At 47.4% G+C, this 18427-nt stretch overlaps 1 protein-coding gene across 1 annotated transcript in view; it reads left to right on the top strand.

Annotated features, from left to right (window-relative positions):
- abca1b (ATP-binding cassette, sub-family A (ABC1), member 1B) overlaps window positions 1-18427 on the top strand; it is a 35032-nt gene that overhangs the window by 8693 nt on the left and 7912 nt on the right. Inside the window, exons 6-37 of the mRNA XM_026331335.1 lie at window positions 1906-2027; window positions 2279-2482; window positions 3525-3614; window positions 7992-8232; window positions 8697-8836; window positions 8925-9041; window positions 9121-9315; window positions 9640-9845; window positions 10285-10461; window positions 10548-10770; window positions 11013-11234; window positions 11320-11524; window positions 11826-11939; window positions 12060-12234; window positions 12604-12735; window positions 12856-13133; window positions 13224-13444; window positions 13857-13932; window positions 14007-14236; window positions 14482-14533; window positions 14671-14796; window positions 15018-15166; window positions 15271-15395; window positions 15481-15579; window positions 15664-15849; window positions 16268-16366; window positions 16447-16479; window positions 16560-16665; window positions 16988-17062; window positions 17226-17395; window positions 17955-18132; window positions 18243-18358. Of these exons, the coding sequence (XP_026187120.1) occupies window positions 1906-2027; window positions 2279-2482; window positions 3525-3614; window positions 7992-8232; window positions 8697-8836; window positions 8925-9041; window positions 9121-9315; window positions 9640-9845; window positions 10285-10461; window positions 10548-10770; window positions 11013-11234; window positions 11320-11524; window positions 11826-11939; window positions 12060-12234; window positions 12604-12735; window positions 12856-13133; window positions 13224-13444; window positions 13857-13932; window positions 14007-14236; window positions 14482-14533; window positions 14671-14796; window positions 15018-15166; window positions 15271-15395; window positions 15481-15579; window positions 15664-15849; window positions 16268-16366; window positions 16447-16479; window positions 16560-16665; window positions 16988-17062; window positions 17226-17395; window positions 17955-18132; window positions 18243-18358 (4882 nt within the window). The remainder of the gene's footprint in view (window positions 1-1905; window positions 2028-2278; window positions 2483-3524; window positions 3615-7991; window positions 8233-8696; window positions 8837-8924; window positions 9042-9120; window positions 9316-9639; window positions 9846-10284; window positions 10462-10547; window positions 10771-11012; window positions 11235-11319; window positions 11525-11825; window positions 11940-12059; window positions 12235-12603; window positions 12736-12855; window positions 13134-13223; window positions 13445-13856; window positions 13933-14006; window positions 14237-14481; window positions 14534-14670; window positions 14797-15017; window positions 15167-15270; window positions 15396-15480; window positions 15580-15663; window positions 15850-16267; window positions 16367-16446; window positions 16480-16559; window positions 16666-16987; window positions 17063-17225; window positions 17396-17954; window positions 18133-18242; window positions 18359-18427) is intronic.

The raw sequence follows: 18427 nt of genomic DNA, 5'->3' as shown, positions 1-18427 counted from the left end.
CCTTAACTACCTTATATACTTCTAATTTGAAGTACTTTCCATACTGCTGGGTAGCTGACCTTAACTACCTTATATACTTCTAATTTGAAGTACTTTATATACTGCTGGGTATCTTGGGAATTTCCCCCCAGGGATCAATAAAGTTTGATGATCAGTCTGTATTTTGTTGAATCCATCTGATTCTGAAAAGGAACTGAAGTTATCAGATAAATGTAGAGCAGGAAAAAGTACAAGGTTTGAAGTGCAGTGCTGGAGTAATTTTACTGAGCCCTGAAGGTGCTTGTGTCTGTGTTTGTGCTGGAGAGTTCGGATGATTAGGACGATCAACAAACCTCAGTGAAGGTTCTGATCAGATCTGCTGATTGAACAGTAACAGTAACAACCCTGCTCTTAAAACAGTGGAATCATCCTTTAATGGGGTTCGATCAGGTTGATTACCTGTTTGAGGTGAGTGTGTTGTGTTTCTGTGGCGTGTGGAAGCTGCTCTCTGTCACCGCTGCCTGTCCAGGCCTGCAGAGGAACAAAGGACTGGAGGGGCCGTGTGTGCGGGGGCTCTGTCCACATTAAATGTAAATATGTGGGCTGGTGCTTGTTTCCTTCAGGCCCCACCTGAGTGGAAGTTTTGTCCTCGAGGCGTGTGACAGCTTGCCGCTGAGACAAAGGTCTGAAGGAACAAGTGTGCAGGTCTCAACAGGAACATGCTGGAAACAAACAGTTCACACATCTCAGCGGCGTTACACCAAACATGGTCAGCACTTCCTGCTGAGCCTCAGGTGTCTGTCTCACCTGTTCGGGTGGTCTAAACTGAAGGCAAAACTAATGATTGACCAGGAGAAGTAGGCATCAAGTCACCTGACTGATGAGCAGCCCATTGATTGGACAGCTGTTGTGATGTCATCCTTTATCATTGCCAGGTAGAGACTTGAGACTGTGACATGATTCAGATCATGATTTTTAACTGGATCGGGCTGTGGACATGTTGACGGTACGGAGGCTTCACTCTTCCACAGTTTACGAGTCTTGGCTGAGATCCAGAACTGACACAGACCAGTCCACAGTCCTGGAGCTTAGCACAGCTTTGCTGATGACAGTTCAGTAAAATCAGAACTTACACTATTTACCAGGAGAACGTGCTGAGACTTTTCCTGCCTGCGTGGCGTGCACAGCACCTCGTGACGTCATGTGTGGGCTAACCTGCGGCAGCCTCAGAAACCCAATGCCAGTTCTCATTCAGTAGCTCTTTGTGAACAAACAAAGCGTGTTCTTCAGGGTTTCTGTTCATGGTCGGAGACAAGTCTTCACCCGCCACAGCACTGCCTGTTAGAAGCTGAACTTCATCCATTTAGTACACTTATTCAAAGTTAATTTTTTGATTCATGTTAAGAAGCTACATCTCCCATAATGCAGTTATTTATGTCACTCAAACGTTTGGTCCATATGTAGAAAACTCGCCAACGCTCTCCTCTGCACTGTTTCAGGATTCTGGTTGTGGTCTGTGGTGAGATGTCATCCTGTCGAGCTGTGATGTTTAGCCTGATAACAGCTAGGGCTCGTGGGAAATGATGTTTGTTAGATGCCAATAAAAACAACAATATTAGGTTGTTATAAGAAAAGAGAGTAAACATGATAATGAGAGTTATTGTGTTAATTAATTTCATGTTCAGCCTGCAGCAGCCAGAGCAGGAGAGTCTGTGCAGCCTGAGAGACAGAACCCAGGGCAATAAAAGTCCCCTGCTAAATTTACAGCTTTTGTCAGATCTGCTGAGAAACCACACTGGGACCTAAAACTGGGGCAACAGTGGCATCGCCCCCTCCATGTGTCATTGACTTTACAGGTGGGGAAGGCGTTGGGTTTCTTTGAGGAAACATAGTCTCTGACCTCCTGTCTCTGGTTTTCTCCCACAGGTTTTAAGTTGAAGCATTTCCTACGAGACAACGAGACTCTGTCGAGCTTTCTGCTCAGAAACGCCTCCTTCCCCAAACACGCCGTGCACCAGATCCGAGAGGCTGAAGTCAACCTGGAGAAGGTGAGGATCTGCTCTGCACATGCTCAGTCTGAATCCATCTGAATCTGAATTGCAAAGCTTCTTATTGGGAATGTGGAATAAAAGTTAAACATCTTAAATGATTCTGTGAGAATATGAAAGAACATCTGAAAAAATGAGAGAGCAGAATAATTTACATGTGGAACAGAAGTCAGAGAAAGTGGAATAGAAGTCACAGACTGTTTGAGTTCTCTGGACCTGATGTGACACCTGTGGTCCGGTTTATGTCTCAGGTCCTCCTTCAAGGTTTTGGGGTCCACCTGAGGGACATGTGTCCCAGGAAGGGGGGCAAGCAGAGCCTGGAGGACTTTGTGATCATCTCGGACCGACAGGTGTCGACGCTCGTACAGGAAGCCATCTGTGAGGAGCCTCAGTCCTGGCTGAACCACGCTGAGCAGCACTTCCTCAACAACCTGGACTTCCTGAAACCCATCCAGGTAAAACACGCCTGCTGAGGGGTCCAAAAGTCCTGCAGCATTTATCATGGCATCACTTTAAATCTGTCTCACATTCAGAGTTTGTCACTGAGAATGTTTTCCTCCACCAAGAAACATTTCTTACGATAATTTCCTACAAAAATATTGTATATGCACATTTGTTTCCATCCATTTTCACATAGTTCGGTCTGTGCTGCAGCTGCTCACACCTGCAGCCAGTCTGACACACTGTGCAGCTCCTCCCACTGTGTACTCAGCATGTACTTAACATGTACTCAGTGCGTACTCAGTGTGTACTCTCGGCCCATCGCTGCTCCTTGCAGCCTCAGTGCTCGCAGCCTGGAGACGGCTGTAAAGCCTTCAGGGCTGAAAGCGAGCTGTGTGTCAGAGAGGCCTCGGCTTCTTTTGTCTGCAGGAATCTACGAGCTGCTGAGCGACTGTGTGAACCTGAAACTAACAGGCTGTTTGTGTGTGAACGTCACGTTTCCACAGCAGCACAGACACAAATCTCCACCTCAGTCAGAGAGAAAGTCCAAACAGCAGAACAGTGATTCTCTTCAGAGGCTGTTCAGTAACACAGGTACCAGGTGACGCTGACAGTATTGAGCTCAAATGAATTAGTGCACAAACAGGAGAAAACATGTTGAGTGTTGGCAGTGATGAAACAACAGCTTCAGTGTTCACGGTTCAGAAAAGTCAGCAGCATTTTCTGGAAGAATTTGCATTAAACTAATGAACCTGCTCTTCTTGCTAAAAAGCTGTAAGTGTGTGTTGGTCTGCAGTTTGTGGCCTGTCCCAGAAAAATGTGCAGAAGAAACAGATGAGGGATATTAAGAGGGTGCAAATGAATCAGTTCAAAAGAAAACAAAGAGACTGTCAGTATTTTATTGATCCTCTGCAGAGCTGAGACTACCAGGTGAATGAAGAGTCAATGTGTAACGTGGGGTCTGAGCTGCTTTGTCCTTTCACTACACTTGTTCTGTGTGTCCAAAGTCTGAACTGAAGCTGGAAATTAAACAGATTTTGTCTCCTGGTTTCTCAGAGGGACGTGGAGTCAGAGCCTGAGGCTGTCAGACTGGTTTCCAGGGCGACCAGCAACCTCCTGGACAGTCTGGGTTCACTGGCCGTCGAGGTGAGAAACACACCTGAGCACCTGACAGGCCTGTGTCATGTTTGAATGTTTCTGCTGAGCAAGTGTAAAGAGTTAAAACGTGAAAGCTAAAAAACATGGACCACGCTGTGAAACTGTGGGGAAACGTCTGACAATGAAAAGAACCAAACATTTCTGTTGTTTTTTCCTCTGACCAGACAAAAACTACATGAAGCTAATCTTTGAAAACAAAAACGAGGATGAATTGAGTGATAAGTCTCATCAGTAACATGACAAATGAACAAATTAGTGTTTTAAATCCACCTGTGGAAACACACAGCTCCTCACTGGGCAAACGCCTTTGTCACATTAATTCTAGAAACCCTGCTCCACATGAGACCTCTCTGTCAGGAGTCGAGCTACAGATACTCCAGAGTTTATCTGACAGACCTGTCCCCCTGTGGAGTCGGAGTCCTGCATTTGAAGCAGTCTGAGGCCACTGGGTTTACTTGGCAGGTCTGAGTGTCTCTGCCCAGATAAAAGCTTTTTCCCGCAGACACGAACAAACTCGCAGCTGAACAAAGACTCAGCGTCTCAGCAGGTTTTCATGTTTATGTGAATCCAAACAAACACGGCCTCAGTGTCCAAGTCCATCCTGCTGAGATGCCACAGACTGCAGCTGTTAGCGAGGAGCCATGTTGTCAGTGATCTCACTGCAGCACTGGACTGGAGTGAGATCCAACATGGTTGCACTGCCAAGGGAACATTAGATACAGGGGCCCAGTATGGTGCAGGGGCCCATTATAGTGAAGTGGCCCAGAGTGGTGCAGGGGCACAGTATGGTGCAGAGGCCCATTATAGTGCAGTGGCCTAGTATGGTGCAGTGGTCCAGTATGGTGTAGTGGCCCAATATAGTGCAGGGGCCCAGTATAGAATGATACTAAAACTTATAAAAACTGGGGACATACTGGGAGCTGACTGAGTGTAAACATGCAGCAGTACTGCGACAGACTGGGACATACTGGGAGCTGACTGAGTGTAAACATGCAGCAGTACTGGGACAGACTGGGACATACTGGGAGCTGACTGAGTGTAAACATGCAGCAGTACTGGGACAGACTGGGACATACTGGGAGCAGACTGAGTGTAAACATGCAGCAGTACTGGGACAGACTGGGACATACTGGGAGCAGACTGAGTGTAAACATGCAGCAGTACTGGGACAGACTGGGACATACTGGGAGCAGACTGAGTGTAAACATGCAGCAGTACTGGGACAGACTGGGACATACTGGGAGCTGACTGAGTGTAAACATGCAGCAGTACTGGGACAGACTGGGACATACTGGGAGCTGACTGAGTGTAAACATGCAGCAGTACTGGGACAGACTGGGACATACTGGGAGCTGACTGAGTGTAAACATGCAGCAGTACTGGGACAGACTGGGACATACTGGGAGCAGACTGAGTGTAAACATGCAGCAGTACTGGGACAGACTGGGACATACTGGGAGCAGACTGAGTGTAAACATGCAGCAGTACTGGGACAGACTGGGACATACTGGGAGCAGACTGAGTGTAAACATGCAGCAGTACTGGGACAGACTGGGACATACTGGGAGCTGACTGAGTGTAAACATGCAGCAGTACTGGGACAGACTGGGACATACTGGGAGCTGACTGAGTGTAAACATGCAGCAGTACTGGGACAGACTGGGACATACTGGGAGCTGACTGAGTGTAAACATGCAGCAGTACTGGGACAGACTGGGACATACTGGGAGCTGACTGAGTGTAAACATGCAGCAGTACTGGGACAGACTGGGACATACTGGGAGCAGACTGAGTGTAAACATGCAGCAGTACTGGGACAGACTGGGACATACTGGGAGCTGACTGAGTGTAAACATGCAGCAGTACTGGGACAGACTGGGACATACTGGGAGCTGACTGAGTGTAAACATGCAGCAGTACTGGGACAGACTGGGACATACTGGGAGCTGACTGAGTGTAAACATGCAGCAGTACTGGGACAGACTGGGACATACTGGGAGCTGACTGAGTGTAAACATGCAGCAGTACTGCGACAGACTGGGACATACTGGGAGCTGACTGAGTGTAAACATGCAGCAGTACTGGGACAGACTGGGACATACTGGGAGCTGACTGAGTGTAAACATGCAGCAGTACTGCGACAGACTGGGACATACTGGGAGCTGACTGAGTGTAAACATGCAGCAGTACTGCGACAGACTGGGACAGACTGGGAGCTGACTGAGTGTAAACATGCAGCAGTACTGGGACAGACTGGGACAGACTGGGAGCAGACTGAGTGTAAACATGCAGCAGTACTGGGACAGACTGGGACATACTGGGAGCTGACTGAGTGTAAACATGCAGCAGTACTGGGACAGACTGGGACATACTGGGAGCTGACTGAGTGTAAACATGCAGCAGTACTGGGACAGACTGGGACATACTGGGAGCTGACTGAGTGTAAACATGCAGCAGTACTGGGACAGACTGGGACATACTGGGAGCTGACTGAGTGTAAACATGCAGCAGTACTGGGACATACTGGGAGCTGACTGAGTCCCACACGTCAGCTGTTCTTGCTGAGGACGGTCTGATAATCAGAGTAAAGTTCAGTCAGACTGACCCAGTTTGTTGTTTTCACCCTGAGGTTATCGCACACTTTGACACACACTGCTGTTCCTGACTCAGCAGCACATAAACCAAACACAACACAGCAGTCACATGTTTTCACCCAGAGTGTGTGCGCTACAAAAACTCCTCTGTTATATAAATAAAGTCAATACTCCAGTAATTCCCTCAGGAAGAGTAAAACATACCTGATTGATCCTTTAAGCACATTTAATCCAAATAGTTTGTTCTTTGGATTGTGAGATTTAATTTGAAAGGTTCAGTAAAAGGGAAGTGTCTGCATGGTTTTTTTTTTTCCAGTGTTTCATCAGAAACAAGCAGAAGTCACATGAATGTCGCTTTTTGTTTCTGTCGTGAACTCACAGTTAAAAACAAAGCTTTTTTTTTAAACCTGTCCCCTTGTGTCCCGGTGACCTGAGGATATCAACCTGTGGATGGTCCTAAGACTGCTGACCTACTTTAATCCCGCAGCGTCAGGGTCACCAGTGAAATGCAGGTTTCTACTTTAAAACAGCCACACACAGCAGAGGTGTTATTGGGCTGCAGGTGTTTTATTAGTTATTCCTGGTTAGTCTGTTTAGTCTAAACTGTTTTGTGTTTAATGATAGCAGAGATGTGAGTCTATATAAAGGTTCCAGGAAAAAAGACTGGTCTAAATAAAACCCCTTTCCCTCAGATCGACTTATGACTGTTTTACTTCTGCTGAAGTTTCAGTAAAGCGTTGACCTGTAGTAACCTCCAGCTCCTCCCCTCTGAGCCTCCTGCAGAAACAACTAAAACCAGCTGAACCTTTTTCTTTTCATTTTCCTCTTCCTGCACCACAAACTGGGTGTTTCATTCCCAGTCCACATTCAGATAAAACTGCTGCTGCTGCTGCTTCAGGTTTTGTAAGAGCTCAATGTTTTTCTTCCTGGCCAGAGAGCTGATAGCAAGCAACCTGAAACTAAACTAGACTCTTCTTCTTTGGATCCGAGCACGTAGTCGATGCTGGTCATCACTGGCGGAAATGAAATTAGTCAAAGCTTCATGACAGACTTTGTTTCACAGCCAGTGATGGTTTTTCAGACTAAAGGTCAAATCTGATCTAATCTGATTATTCATGTTGAGGTCAGATCACATCTGAAACTGAACCAGGTCTCGTGTATTTTTACTAATACCAGTGTATGAACCGACAGTGTGAAGTCCAGGTATATGTTGATCAGCTGAACCTGGTTCTGGTTCCCTGTCACTGCTCTCATAGGGGTTCTGGGCCTCAGTGTTTCAGCAGCTGTTTCCAGAGCTGCAGCTGTAAAAAGCCACTGTCCACTACCTGCTCAGCAGCAAACAGCCGACAGACACAGTCAGGGACCAGCTGGTGAATATAGTGGAGCCAGAGATTTCCCTCAGGAGGGGGTGGAGACCAAACCCAGAGCTAAAACTGAGGGAAAACTGGGCTGAGGTTCAGCTCCACATGGATCAGCAGGTTAGTCTGCAGCTGCTACAGCTGGAGACAAACTGGTCACTGATCTGTCGTAGTTGTGTTCACTTCCTGGCTCTGCTGAAAACAGGTGGACACAACCAGCAGTTAGTGCAGGTGTGAATTGAAATACAAAAGAATGTGTACTCCCTCACCAGCTGTTTATATGGAAGCAGCAGCATAAAGTGTACAACTGAAAGCATTTCTAGGTCTTTCAATAACACCTGGCCTGATGTTTACTGTAAGTACATAACAGGTAGTGCCTCTGGCCAGTCTGACAGTCCTGTTTATGTCTCCAGTTGGCTGGTATGAAGAGCTGGATTGACCTGAGGAACGAGATCATCTTCCTGACACAGAATGCCACATCGTCGCCCAGCACCATGTACCAGGCGGTCTCCAGGATTGTGTGCGGTCACCCTGAAGGTGGCGGCCTACAGATCAAATCCCTCAACTGGTATGAAGACAGCAACTACAAGGCTCTGTTCGGAAACTACAACAGCAGCGAGGACGAGCCCACATCACTCTACGACAATTCCTCCAGTGAGTCCACTTGGTTCATGCTCATTTATAATTTCTATGGAGGAGGGAGTGGGGTGATACCTGCCACCCAGTGTCCCAGCAGCACCTGTTTGATAGACCTTGTTAGGACAGATCTCCCTGAGGTTTGGAGAGACAAGAAATATTTCTAGGTTGTCAGAAAACCGCATGATCGGAGATAAAAAGCGGAATAATAATTTCAGCAACTGTAGACCTCATTTTTGAATTGATTCAGTTTGTCCCTGCAACAACAAATCCAGATATTTACTTAGTACCAGAGGAACCATGACCACTGTTAAGCAATCAGCAACATGAAATCTGTAAATGTTTTAATCTATCCAGAGACCAAAAGAAAACAAATGAAATGTAGATGTTAGCGATTTCACCAGACATGCGGTTAAACAAAGATTTGTATAGTCTGCCACCCAATTTTTGGGATATTTAGTGTTTGTTGTTTGTGTTCCCAGCTCCATACTGTAACAGCCTGGTGAAGAACATGGACTCAAACCCAATGTCCCGGATGATCTGGCAGGCTCTGAAGCCCCTGCTGATGGGGAAGATCCTGTATACCCCCCACACCCCTGCCACCGAGAGGGTCATCCATGAGGTATGACGTCAATTCTTGACTCATCACTTCCTCTAGGAGGAGGAGGAGGTGTCTGTCTCAATTGTACCTGCATCTGTGCTGTGTTCAGGTGAACCGGACCTTCCAGGAACTTGGTGTGTTCAGGGACCTGGGCGGGATGTGGGAGGAGATGAGACCGAAAGTCTGGAACTTCATGGAGAACAGTCAGCACATGGACCTGATTAGGGTAAACTTTGGACTTGACTTTCTGCCAAACTGAGATTCTCATGTCTTCAGTAAGGTCCTCACTCCTGTCTGTCGTCCAGACTCTGCTGCAGAACAACATCACCGCCAGTTTCTTCCACACTCAGCTGTCCAACACCGACTGGACCGTGGCAGACGTCTCCAACTTCCTGTCCAAGCAAGCGGATGACCCACGGCCACCGGGCAGAGCCCTCACCTGGAGGGATGTGTTCAATGAGACTGACCAGGCCATAATGAGCATCTCCCGCTTCATGGAGGTTGGAGAGCAGGAAAATCAGCACATTGATATGAATATATTGTTGGGACTGCAGAATTCTGAATGTACCTGCTGAATTGTTGCATATGAAAATCCAGTTCCAGTAGAGTTCCAGGTGCAGCGACTGCACATGTCCAGAAAAAGGTTTTATTGTTAGAAGCATTTTAATATAATTAACTCCACTGTTTAATGAGCCAGTGCTTTATTGTCTGTGATGTGACGTTTTTGTTTTACTGAACCGACCAAACATAAACATGGTGATACCAGCTGTGATTGGTGGCTGAGCATCACATGACCCGACCTTCCGGTGTGTGTGTGTCTACAGTGTGTGAATCTGGACAAGCTGGAGCCGGTCTCCAGTGAGGAGAGCCTGGTTAACCAGTCCATGGTGCTGCTGGAGGACAGGAAGTTCTGGGCGGGGATCGTGTTCCCAGACATCCCCCACAACGCCACCAAGCTGCCGGCCAAACTCAACTACAAGATCCGCATGGACATTGACAATGTGGAGCGGACCAATAAGATCAAAGACGCGTACGGGCACACACACACACACACACACACACACAGGTGAAAGTGTTCTTGTTCCTGATTGGTGGGACTGACCTCAGTGACCCTGACATCAGTCGAATAAAAACTCCTCTAAACCAGAATTGTTCCAGTTAAAGGAACAGCTCAGCTTTTAGTGGAGGAGTCACATGTGCAGTTTGACCTCACTCTCACATCTGTGCAATAAATATGAAGCTACAGCCACAGCTGGTTAGAGACTAGAAGCAGCTAGTGTGGCTCGTTGCTAGTTGTGGCCTCAGCAGGTGGAAAATCTTTGATGTTTGAGAGCACATTTAGCTTAGCTTAGCATAAAGACTGAAACCTTTTAAGGGTTAGTTTTCTGAAGCAGAGATGAACCTCCTTAACCTTCAGCAGCTACTCATCACACCTGTGCTGTTCAAACTAACAGGACTCTCCTCCTCAGGTACTGGGACCCGGGTCCTCGTGCTGACCCTTTTGAGGACATGCGGTACATCTGGGGTGGGTTCACCTACCTGCAGGACGTTATTGAGCACGGCATCATCAGAGCAATGACGGGCACAAAGGAAAAGATGGGAGTGTACATCCAACAGATGCCATACCCCTGCTACGTAGACGACATGTATGAACGTTTGCAACCTTACCTTGCTCTGCTTCTGGTTTAGGGTCCTCACTATTTAAAACTTGTCTTCACATCCTCTGTCTCAGTTTCCTGCGGGTGATGAGCCGCTCCATGCCTCTCTTCATGACACTGGCATGGATGTACTCGGTGGCGATCATCCTGAAAGGTGTAGTCTACGAGAAGGAGGCTCGGCTGAAGGAGACCATGAGGATTATGGGACTGGATAACGGAATCCTGTGGTTCAGCTGGTTCATCAGCAGCCTGATTCCTCTGCTGATCAGTGCTGGACTACTGGTGCTGCTGCTCAAGGTGACGGAGAAGTTGGTCAATAATAAAATAATACAAGCTAGAAAAACACAAATCATATTTAAATATATGCAAGATTATGTTTTTAAATATATTTCTACCTTAAACACAGAAAAACACAAGTCAGATTTTTCCTTATGGTTTTAAAAGTGTGTTTAAAAGACCTGCTGGTCCACAGAGACTGAGCTTTGCCCTACACATCTGGTTTTGAAGTATTGTGACTGGTCTCAATGTGTCCTGTGCAGAAGGGGAACCTGCTGCCCTATAGTGACCCTGGTGTGGTTTTCCTCTTCCTGGGATCCTTCGCCGTGGTGACCATCATGCAGTGCTTCCTCATCAGCACAGCATTTGCCCGAGCGAACCTTGCCGCCGCCTGTGGAGGCATCATCTACTTTACTCTCTACCTGCCCTATGTGCTCTGTGTCGCCTGGCAGGACTACATCGGTTTTGGAGCCAAAGTCTTTGCTGTACGCTCACTGTTGTGTGTTAGGTTTGTTTTTATGATGTTGTGTTGTGATTGGACAGTGAGTCACATGACCTCCTCCCCCACAGAGCCTCCTGTCACCTGTGGCATTCGGCTTTGGCTGCGAGTACTTTGCTCTGTTTGAGGAGCAGGGAGTCGGTATCCAGTGGCAGAATCTGGTTTCTAGTCCTCTGAAGGAGGACGATTTCAGCCTCCGCACCACCATCATCATCATGTACTTCGACTCCTTCCTGTACGGAGTCCTCACATGGTACATCGAGGCCGTGTTTCCAGGTGAGGGCTGGAGTGCATGAGCTCAAAAATGTAAACTTTGGTTTTCATCAAATCCACGATGACGGCGACAGTAATGACAACGTCGCAGGCACATCTGGTTTTTGTCGCACCAGAAACACTGTCCTCAGCTTCAGTTGTTCAAACTGTAGATGACAGTAGGTCTGGTGTGAGAATAAAAAACTTGTCATTTTATTCCAAGGTTAAAGGAAAGACATGGAAGTATCAATTCTTTTTTCTTCATCATCATTTCCCATTAGTCTGAGCTTGATTTATTGGTTTGATTTATTTCGCTGGGTTTCAGGTCAGTACGGGATCCCTCGACCATGGTATTTTCCCTTCACCAAGTCCTACTGGTTTGGAGAGAAAGACGGAACGTCCAGTAAAGTCCCTCTGAACCGGAAAGGAAACCCAGGAGGTAACCACATGATGGCAGTGAAGAGCTGAATGCTCAGAAATCACCTGTAACCATAAAAAGACTTTTAATCTGAAAGGAGACTTCCTGAACAGTACGGTAAGGTGTGTTCCCTGTTTCCAGCGGTGTGTATAGAGGAGGAACCAGCTCACCTGCAGCCTGGAGTCTACATCGAGAACCTGGTGAAGGTTTATCGTCACGGGAAGAAGCTGGCGGTGGATGGACTGACACTCGGCTTCTATGAGGGACAAATCACCTCTTTCCTGGGACATAATGGAGCTGGAAAAACCACAACCATGTGAGTCAAGACAAGACCAGTACGATACAGATGCAAACAAGAGTTCTGATTCAGAAGACATAGGCAGTGATACAGGTACAGAAACAAGTATGAGTAGAAAAAGGAGTAGATACAGATATTTACAAGTACAGGGAGTGAAAATGAGTCCAGACATAAAATCAGATCCAAGAACAAAAACCAAACAAGAGAGATTAGGACTGGCACAGGTACACATGCAGGCAGATGCACAGGTCCACAGGTCCAGGTGTAGGAACTCTGACTAAGACAAGAACAGTCACAAAAAGAGATACTGAAACTGAAAGCTGTGTAGGCAGGTGAGGCAGGTACAGACACAGACTGAGTTTGTTCATCTAACTCTCATCTGAGCAGGTCCATCCTGACCGGTCTGTTCCCTCCCACCTCTGGCACCGCCTACATCCTGGGCAGAGACATCCGCACGGAGCTGAGCACCATCAGACAGAGTCTGGGCGTCTGTCCACAGCACAACGTCCTCTTCAGCATGTGAGTGGTCTGACATTTAAAGCGCACCAAGAGGGAAATTTCACTTTCTGTCAGTTTTGAAAGGTTTCCACTGAAAGTCCTGATCCAGTTTGTCACGTGTGTTGTCTGTGCTGTGTGAAGGCTAACGGTGGAGGAGCACATCTGGTTCTATGCTCGACTCAAAGGCCTGTCAGAGCAGCAGGTGAAAGGTGAGATCGAGCAGATCCTGCAGGACACTGGGCTGCCGCACAAACGCACGTCTAGGACCAGCACTCTGTCTGGGGGAATGCAGAGGAAACTGTCTGTGGCTCTGGCCTTTGTTGGGGGGTCAAAGGTTGTGATCCTGGATGAACCCACGGCCGGAGTCGACCCCTACGCACGCAGAGGAATCTGGGATCTTCTGCTGCAGTACCGACAGGGTGAGTCTTCCGATTGATTGGTTTAATCAGCTGCTTTGTGGTTTTTTTTATTCCCAGCTGCATTTAACTGAACTTCCTGTCTCCTGTCAGGTCGGACCATTATCCTGTCCACCCACCACATGGATGAGGCAGACATCCTGGGCGATCGGATCGCCATCATCTCCCACGGGAAGCTGTGCTGCGTGGGCTCATCCCTTTACCTAAAGAACCAACTGGGGACTGGCTACTACCTGACGCTGGTGAAGAAAGACCCGGAGCCTTCACTGAGCTCCTGCAGGAACTCGTCCAGCACCGTGTCCTTCACCAAGAAGGTCTCAGATACACAAATCCAGTTATTATCACTGCACATAGTGTAAATTATATTATTTTTCATCAGGTCTTTTGTTCACCTGTTACATGGTAACGTGTCACCAGAGTGTCTGTGAAGGCAGCATGTTTAGACTGAAGGTAAAAATCACCCTCTGTCTGATCAGACCACGTCTCACCATAAAGAACCACCGATTCAGCAACATCCACACATCTCTAAGATCCAAACAGGGACCTTGTTGAGTCTTTGCCACTCGTGCTTTGAGCACAGTGAAGTGCAGATTTAATGCACATTGCTTCTTGTAAAGTGTCACCAGCTGCTTTCACACTGTCATTTTTAGGTGTTTTTACACCTGCAGCTCAGTCTTGTTGTGCACCGGTCAGACAGTCCTGATGCAAATGTCCTCGGTGTTTCAGGAGGAGGAGAGCGCCTCTGTCAGCAGCAGTGACGCAGGACTCGGCAGCGAACATGAAAGTGAGGCTGCTACCATCGGTGAGCTTTCTGTTCTTGTAGAGCGTGTCATTCCTTCACCTCCAGGTGGATCTGATCTGTGTCTCCTTCCTCAGAGAACGGGCCCGTAGCGTCCATCTGTGATGTGTCCCTGATATCGGGTCTGATCCTGCGCCACGTTCCTGCTGCCCGGCTGGTGGAGGACCTGGGACACGAGCTCACCTACGTCCTGCCGTACACTGCCGCCAAGGATGGAGCCTTTGTGGAGCTCTTCAAAGACCTGGACCAGAAGCTGCCTGAGCTCGGCATCTCCAGTTACGGAGTGTCCGACACCACGCTGGAGGAGGTGGGACATGGGGATTTAGGCTCTGAGGTTTAACAGGGTTTGGTCCGAGAGAAAGACAGTTCATGCTTCTTACAGTGATTTTCTTTATCACGTCATAAAACTTAATTGTGTTCATGATCATGTTCTCCAGCATTAGAATAGAAAACTTTATTTTTATTGAGATTTTCAAAGTAAGAGTTTATGCTGATGCTGACAAGTCAAAATTGATGTCAAATCAAACAAAATAACGTTGGTTGTTTTGGCAGATTTTCCTGAAAGTAGCTGAAGATAACGGAGTCGACACTGAAGTTCCCTCAGGTGAGAGAACAGGTGGCCTCTGACCACTGTCTGTGTAGCTCCTTCAAAATAAGAGTCTCAAATTTAGTCAACACATCAGTATTCACCACGGTATATATAATGTGTGTGTGTGTGTGTGTGTGTGTGTGTGTGTTTAGACGGTACTCTTCCTGTCCAGAGGAGGAGGAGGACTCACGCCTTCGGCGGAGGAGACCCTCAGAGCTGCCTGAGACCTTTAACCGAGGATGACAACCACGACTGCAACGACTCTGACGGAGATCCCGGTACACGCCGATACACATAATAATACACATTTTAATAGACAACAATACACATTGTAGTACATGCCGACACACACAGTAATGATACTCAAATTTAATAATAAACACTTCATAAATATTACATCTGCACTGTGTAGTGTTAATAGGTTCACAGTGGTCAGGCTGAACCAGTCTATGTTCTGACGTTTTGTCATGTGACCCATGTTTGCCATGTGACCTGTCAGAGTGCAGGGAGACGGACTGGTTGAACTGTACTGACGGTAAAGGGTCATATCAGGTGAAGGGCTGGAGCCTGATGCGGCAGCAGTTTGTGGCTCTGATGTGGAAACGCTTCCTATATGCTCGGCGCTCCAGGAAAGGCTTCTTCGCTCAGGTATGCTCTCATCTTTTACACTGTTCTCAGTGAACTGCAGCTGTTTATTCTGGGGTTTCTGCAGATTTGTTTCTTTTTAACATGGTTTCAATCAAATGTTTCAGATTGTTCTTCCTGCTGTGTTCGTCTGCATCGCTCTGGTCTTCAGCCTCATCGTCCCCCCGTTCGGAAAGTACCCAAGTCTGGAACTGCAGCCCTGGATGTATGAGGACCAGGTCACCTTCATCAGGTACACAGCTGCCCTAAACCGCCACACCCTCTGTACACACAGCATAGTTGTAGTAAACCAGGTTTCTGTCTTTGTCTCCTGCCAGTGATGATGCTCCTGCAGACGTCAATATGCAGAAGCTGCTAAACGCTTTGCTGGACGATCCAGGCTTCGGGACTCGCTGCATGGACGGCCATCCCATCCCGTAAGAAACTTAAATATGTAGTATGGATATTGATCAGATGTTTGACTGCAGTCTGTAACGGTCTCTGTCCTCCTGGTCTGACAGAGAGGCTCCCTGCACGATGGGCGATGACAACTGGCACATCCCCAATGTCCCCGAAAGCGTCCAGCAGCTGTTCAGCTCTGGAAACTGGACCATGGAGGATCCGTCCCCGGCCTGTGTCTGCAGCTGCGATGGCAAGAAGAAGATGCTGCCGGACTGTCCTGCTGGAGCTGGAGGCCTGCCCCCCCCCTGAGGTCAGACCCTGCAACAGATAATACGCCAGATGAACCACCTGTAAAGATGTTGTTCAGCCTTTCCGACAAGCGCACTTTGCTGCCTTAGATTCTGAGATGGAGATGATCTGTGAATGTTGAGAGACATGTAACTGAAAAATCAACTGATTCATGTCTCTGGTTAAAGAGTCTCAAGAATCTTTTGTCACAAACTAACAAATGAAAACATGGAAACAGCATTTGATTAAAGAGCCTCACTTGAAGAACAGTTTAGTAGCTTTTCTAGAGTTTTCAGCTGTTTCACAGGATCCTCATCAGTTGTAGATGTTATTGAAGTTGTTCCAGGTGAAAAAGAAGCAGAAAGTTTCTACTTTACGTTGGTGAACAAACTTCCTGTAAAGTGTCGTGCAGATGTTTACATGTGATGTTGCTGTTCAGATGAAGCTGAGCGCCACCGACACACTGCAGAACCTGACAGGAAGAAACATCTCCGACTACCTGGTGAAAACATATGCCCAGATCATCGGCAAGAGGTGAGTTCACAACACACCTGCTAAAAAAATACACCTGAAAATGCATAAACTAAACCTTTGTGCCTGATGTTTGTTTCCAGTCTGAAGAACAAAGTCTGGGTGAATGAGTTCAGGTCAGTCTAATTTTATTTTGAAATCACAGTTTCTGTCGGTCAGCAGCTGGTTCCAGATGTTCATGTTTTCCCCTCTCCAGGTATGGGGGATTCTCATTGGGCGCCAGGAGCACTCAGGTCCTGCCACCGGCCAATGAGATTGACGACGCCATTGAGAGAGTCAGAAAGATCTTTGAGATACAGAAGGTCAGTTTGAAAAGGCTGAAACTTTTCTCCCTCTGGTCAGTGATCATCTGTGAAAACACTGTCAGCACCAGGTTTATTAAAATACATGACTTCAGTCAGTGAGCTTCACCACACATCAAACTTTATATTTGACTCAGCAGCAAAAAACAGAGTCAGGACATCAACTATAAAATCATCAAACATAAAAAACTCTTCAATAAGACAATGAATCCAACTAGAAAAACACAGGTCAGACTTTCTGACTGTCCGGTGTCTGATGAGATGACTGACATATCGGAGAAAACCTGGTGTGAAAATATTAAACGTGAGGTGTTTTCTGCAGGAAACCGCTGCAGATCGATTCCTGGACAACCTGTCAGGGTTCATTAATGGCCTGGACACAAAGAACAATGTGAAGGTGAGAAAATAAACACATGTAGTATGGAACAGGTGCGGAGCATGGTTGTGTGATCACACAGAAAATGATCTCTGAAAATAATGTGTTTTACACATAGTTCTCAGGTAAGTGGAGCAATTAGATGAATAATGAATCTGTGATGATTAAACTGTCATTTCCCCAGATCTGGTTTAATAACAAAGGCTGGCACAGTATTGGAGCTTTCATCAACGTGATGAACAACGGCATCCTGAGAGCACACCTGCCTGCAGGGGCCGAGCCCAGCAGGTACGGCATCAGTGCCTTCAACCATCCTCTGAACCTGACCAAGGAGCAGCTGTCTCAGGTTGCTCTGTGAGTACACACACCTGTACAGCTGCACACCTGTATTACACTCACCTCTACAGCTGCCCACCTGTACTACAATCACCTCTACAGCTGCACACCTGTACTACACACACCTCTACAGCTGCACACCTGTACAGCTGCACACCTGTACTACACTCACCTCTACAGCTGCCCACCTGTACTACAATCACCTCTACAGCTGCACACCTGTACAGCTGCACACCTGTACAGCTGCACACCTGTATTACACACACCTCTACAGCTGCACACCTGTACAGCTGCACACCTGTATTACACACACCTCTACAGCTGCACACCTGTACAGCTGCACACCTCTACAGCTGCATACCTGTATTACACACACCTCTACAGCTGCACACCTGTACAGCTGCACACCTGTATTACACACACCTCTACAGCTGCACACCTGGATTACACACACCTGTACAACATACACCTGTACTGTTGCACACCTGATCTACCGCAGACAGGAAATGCAGAAGCTGATACAGACCAGGTGTAGACCCCTACATACCTAACTCTTCCTCCTCTTGTTTATTTCCAGGGTGACGACTTCTGTGGACGTCCTGGTGTCAATCTGTGTCATCTTCGCCATGTCCTTCGTTCCAGCGAGCTTTGTGGTCTTCCTCATCCAGGAGCGTGTCTGTAAAGCTAAGCACATGCAGTTCATCAGTGGGGTGCAGCCACTGCTCTACTGGGTGGCCAACTTCATCTGGGACATGGTGAGACACGAAACAAGCGCTCATCAGTCAGAGCGTGTGTGTGTGTGTGTGTTTGTGTGTGTGTGTGTGTTTGTGTGTTCTGAGTTGTTGATGTTTGTGTGTGTCTGCAGTGTAACTACATCGTCCCGGCAACACTGGTCATCCTCATCTTCATCAGTTTCCAACAAAAGGCGTACGTCTCCTCCACCAACCTGCCCGTCCTTGCCCTCCTGCTCCTGCTCTATGGGTCAGATACTGCACCACACTACACTGTACTACACATTAGTGCACTGTATTACACTGTACCACACTGTGC

The sequence above is a fragment of the Mastacembelus armatus genome, chromosome 10, assembly GCF_900324485.2.
Source record: "Mastacembelus armatus chromosome 10, fMasArm1.2, whole genome shotgun sequence".
Lineage (NCBI taxonomy): Eukaryota > Metazoa > Chordata > Actinopteri > Synbranchiformes > Mastacembelidae > Mastacembelus > Mastacembelus armatus.
This window is presented reverse-complemented; position numbering and strand designations above follow the sequence as displayed.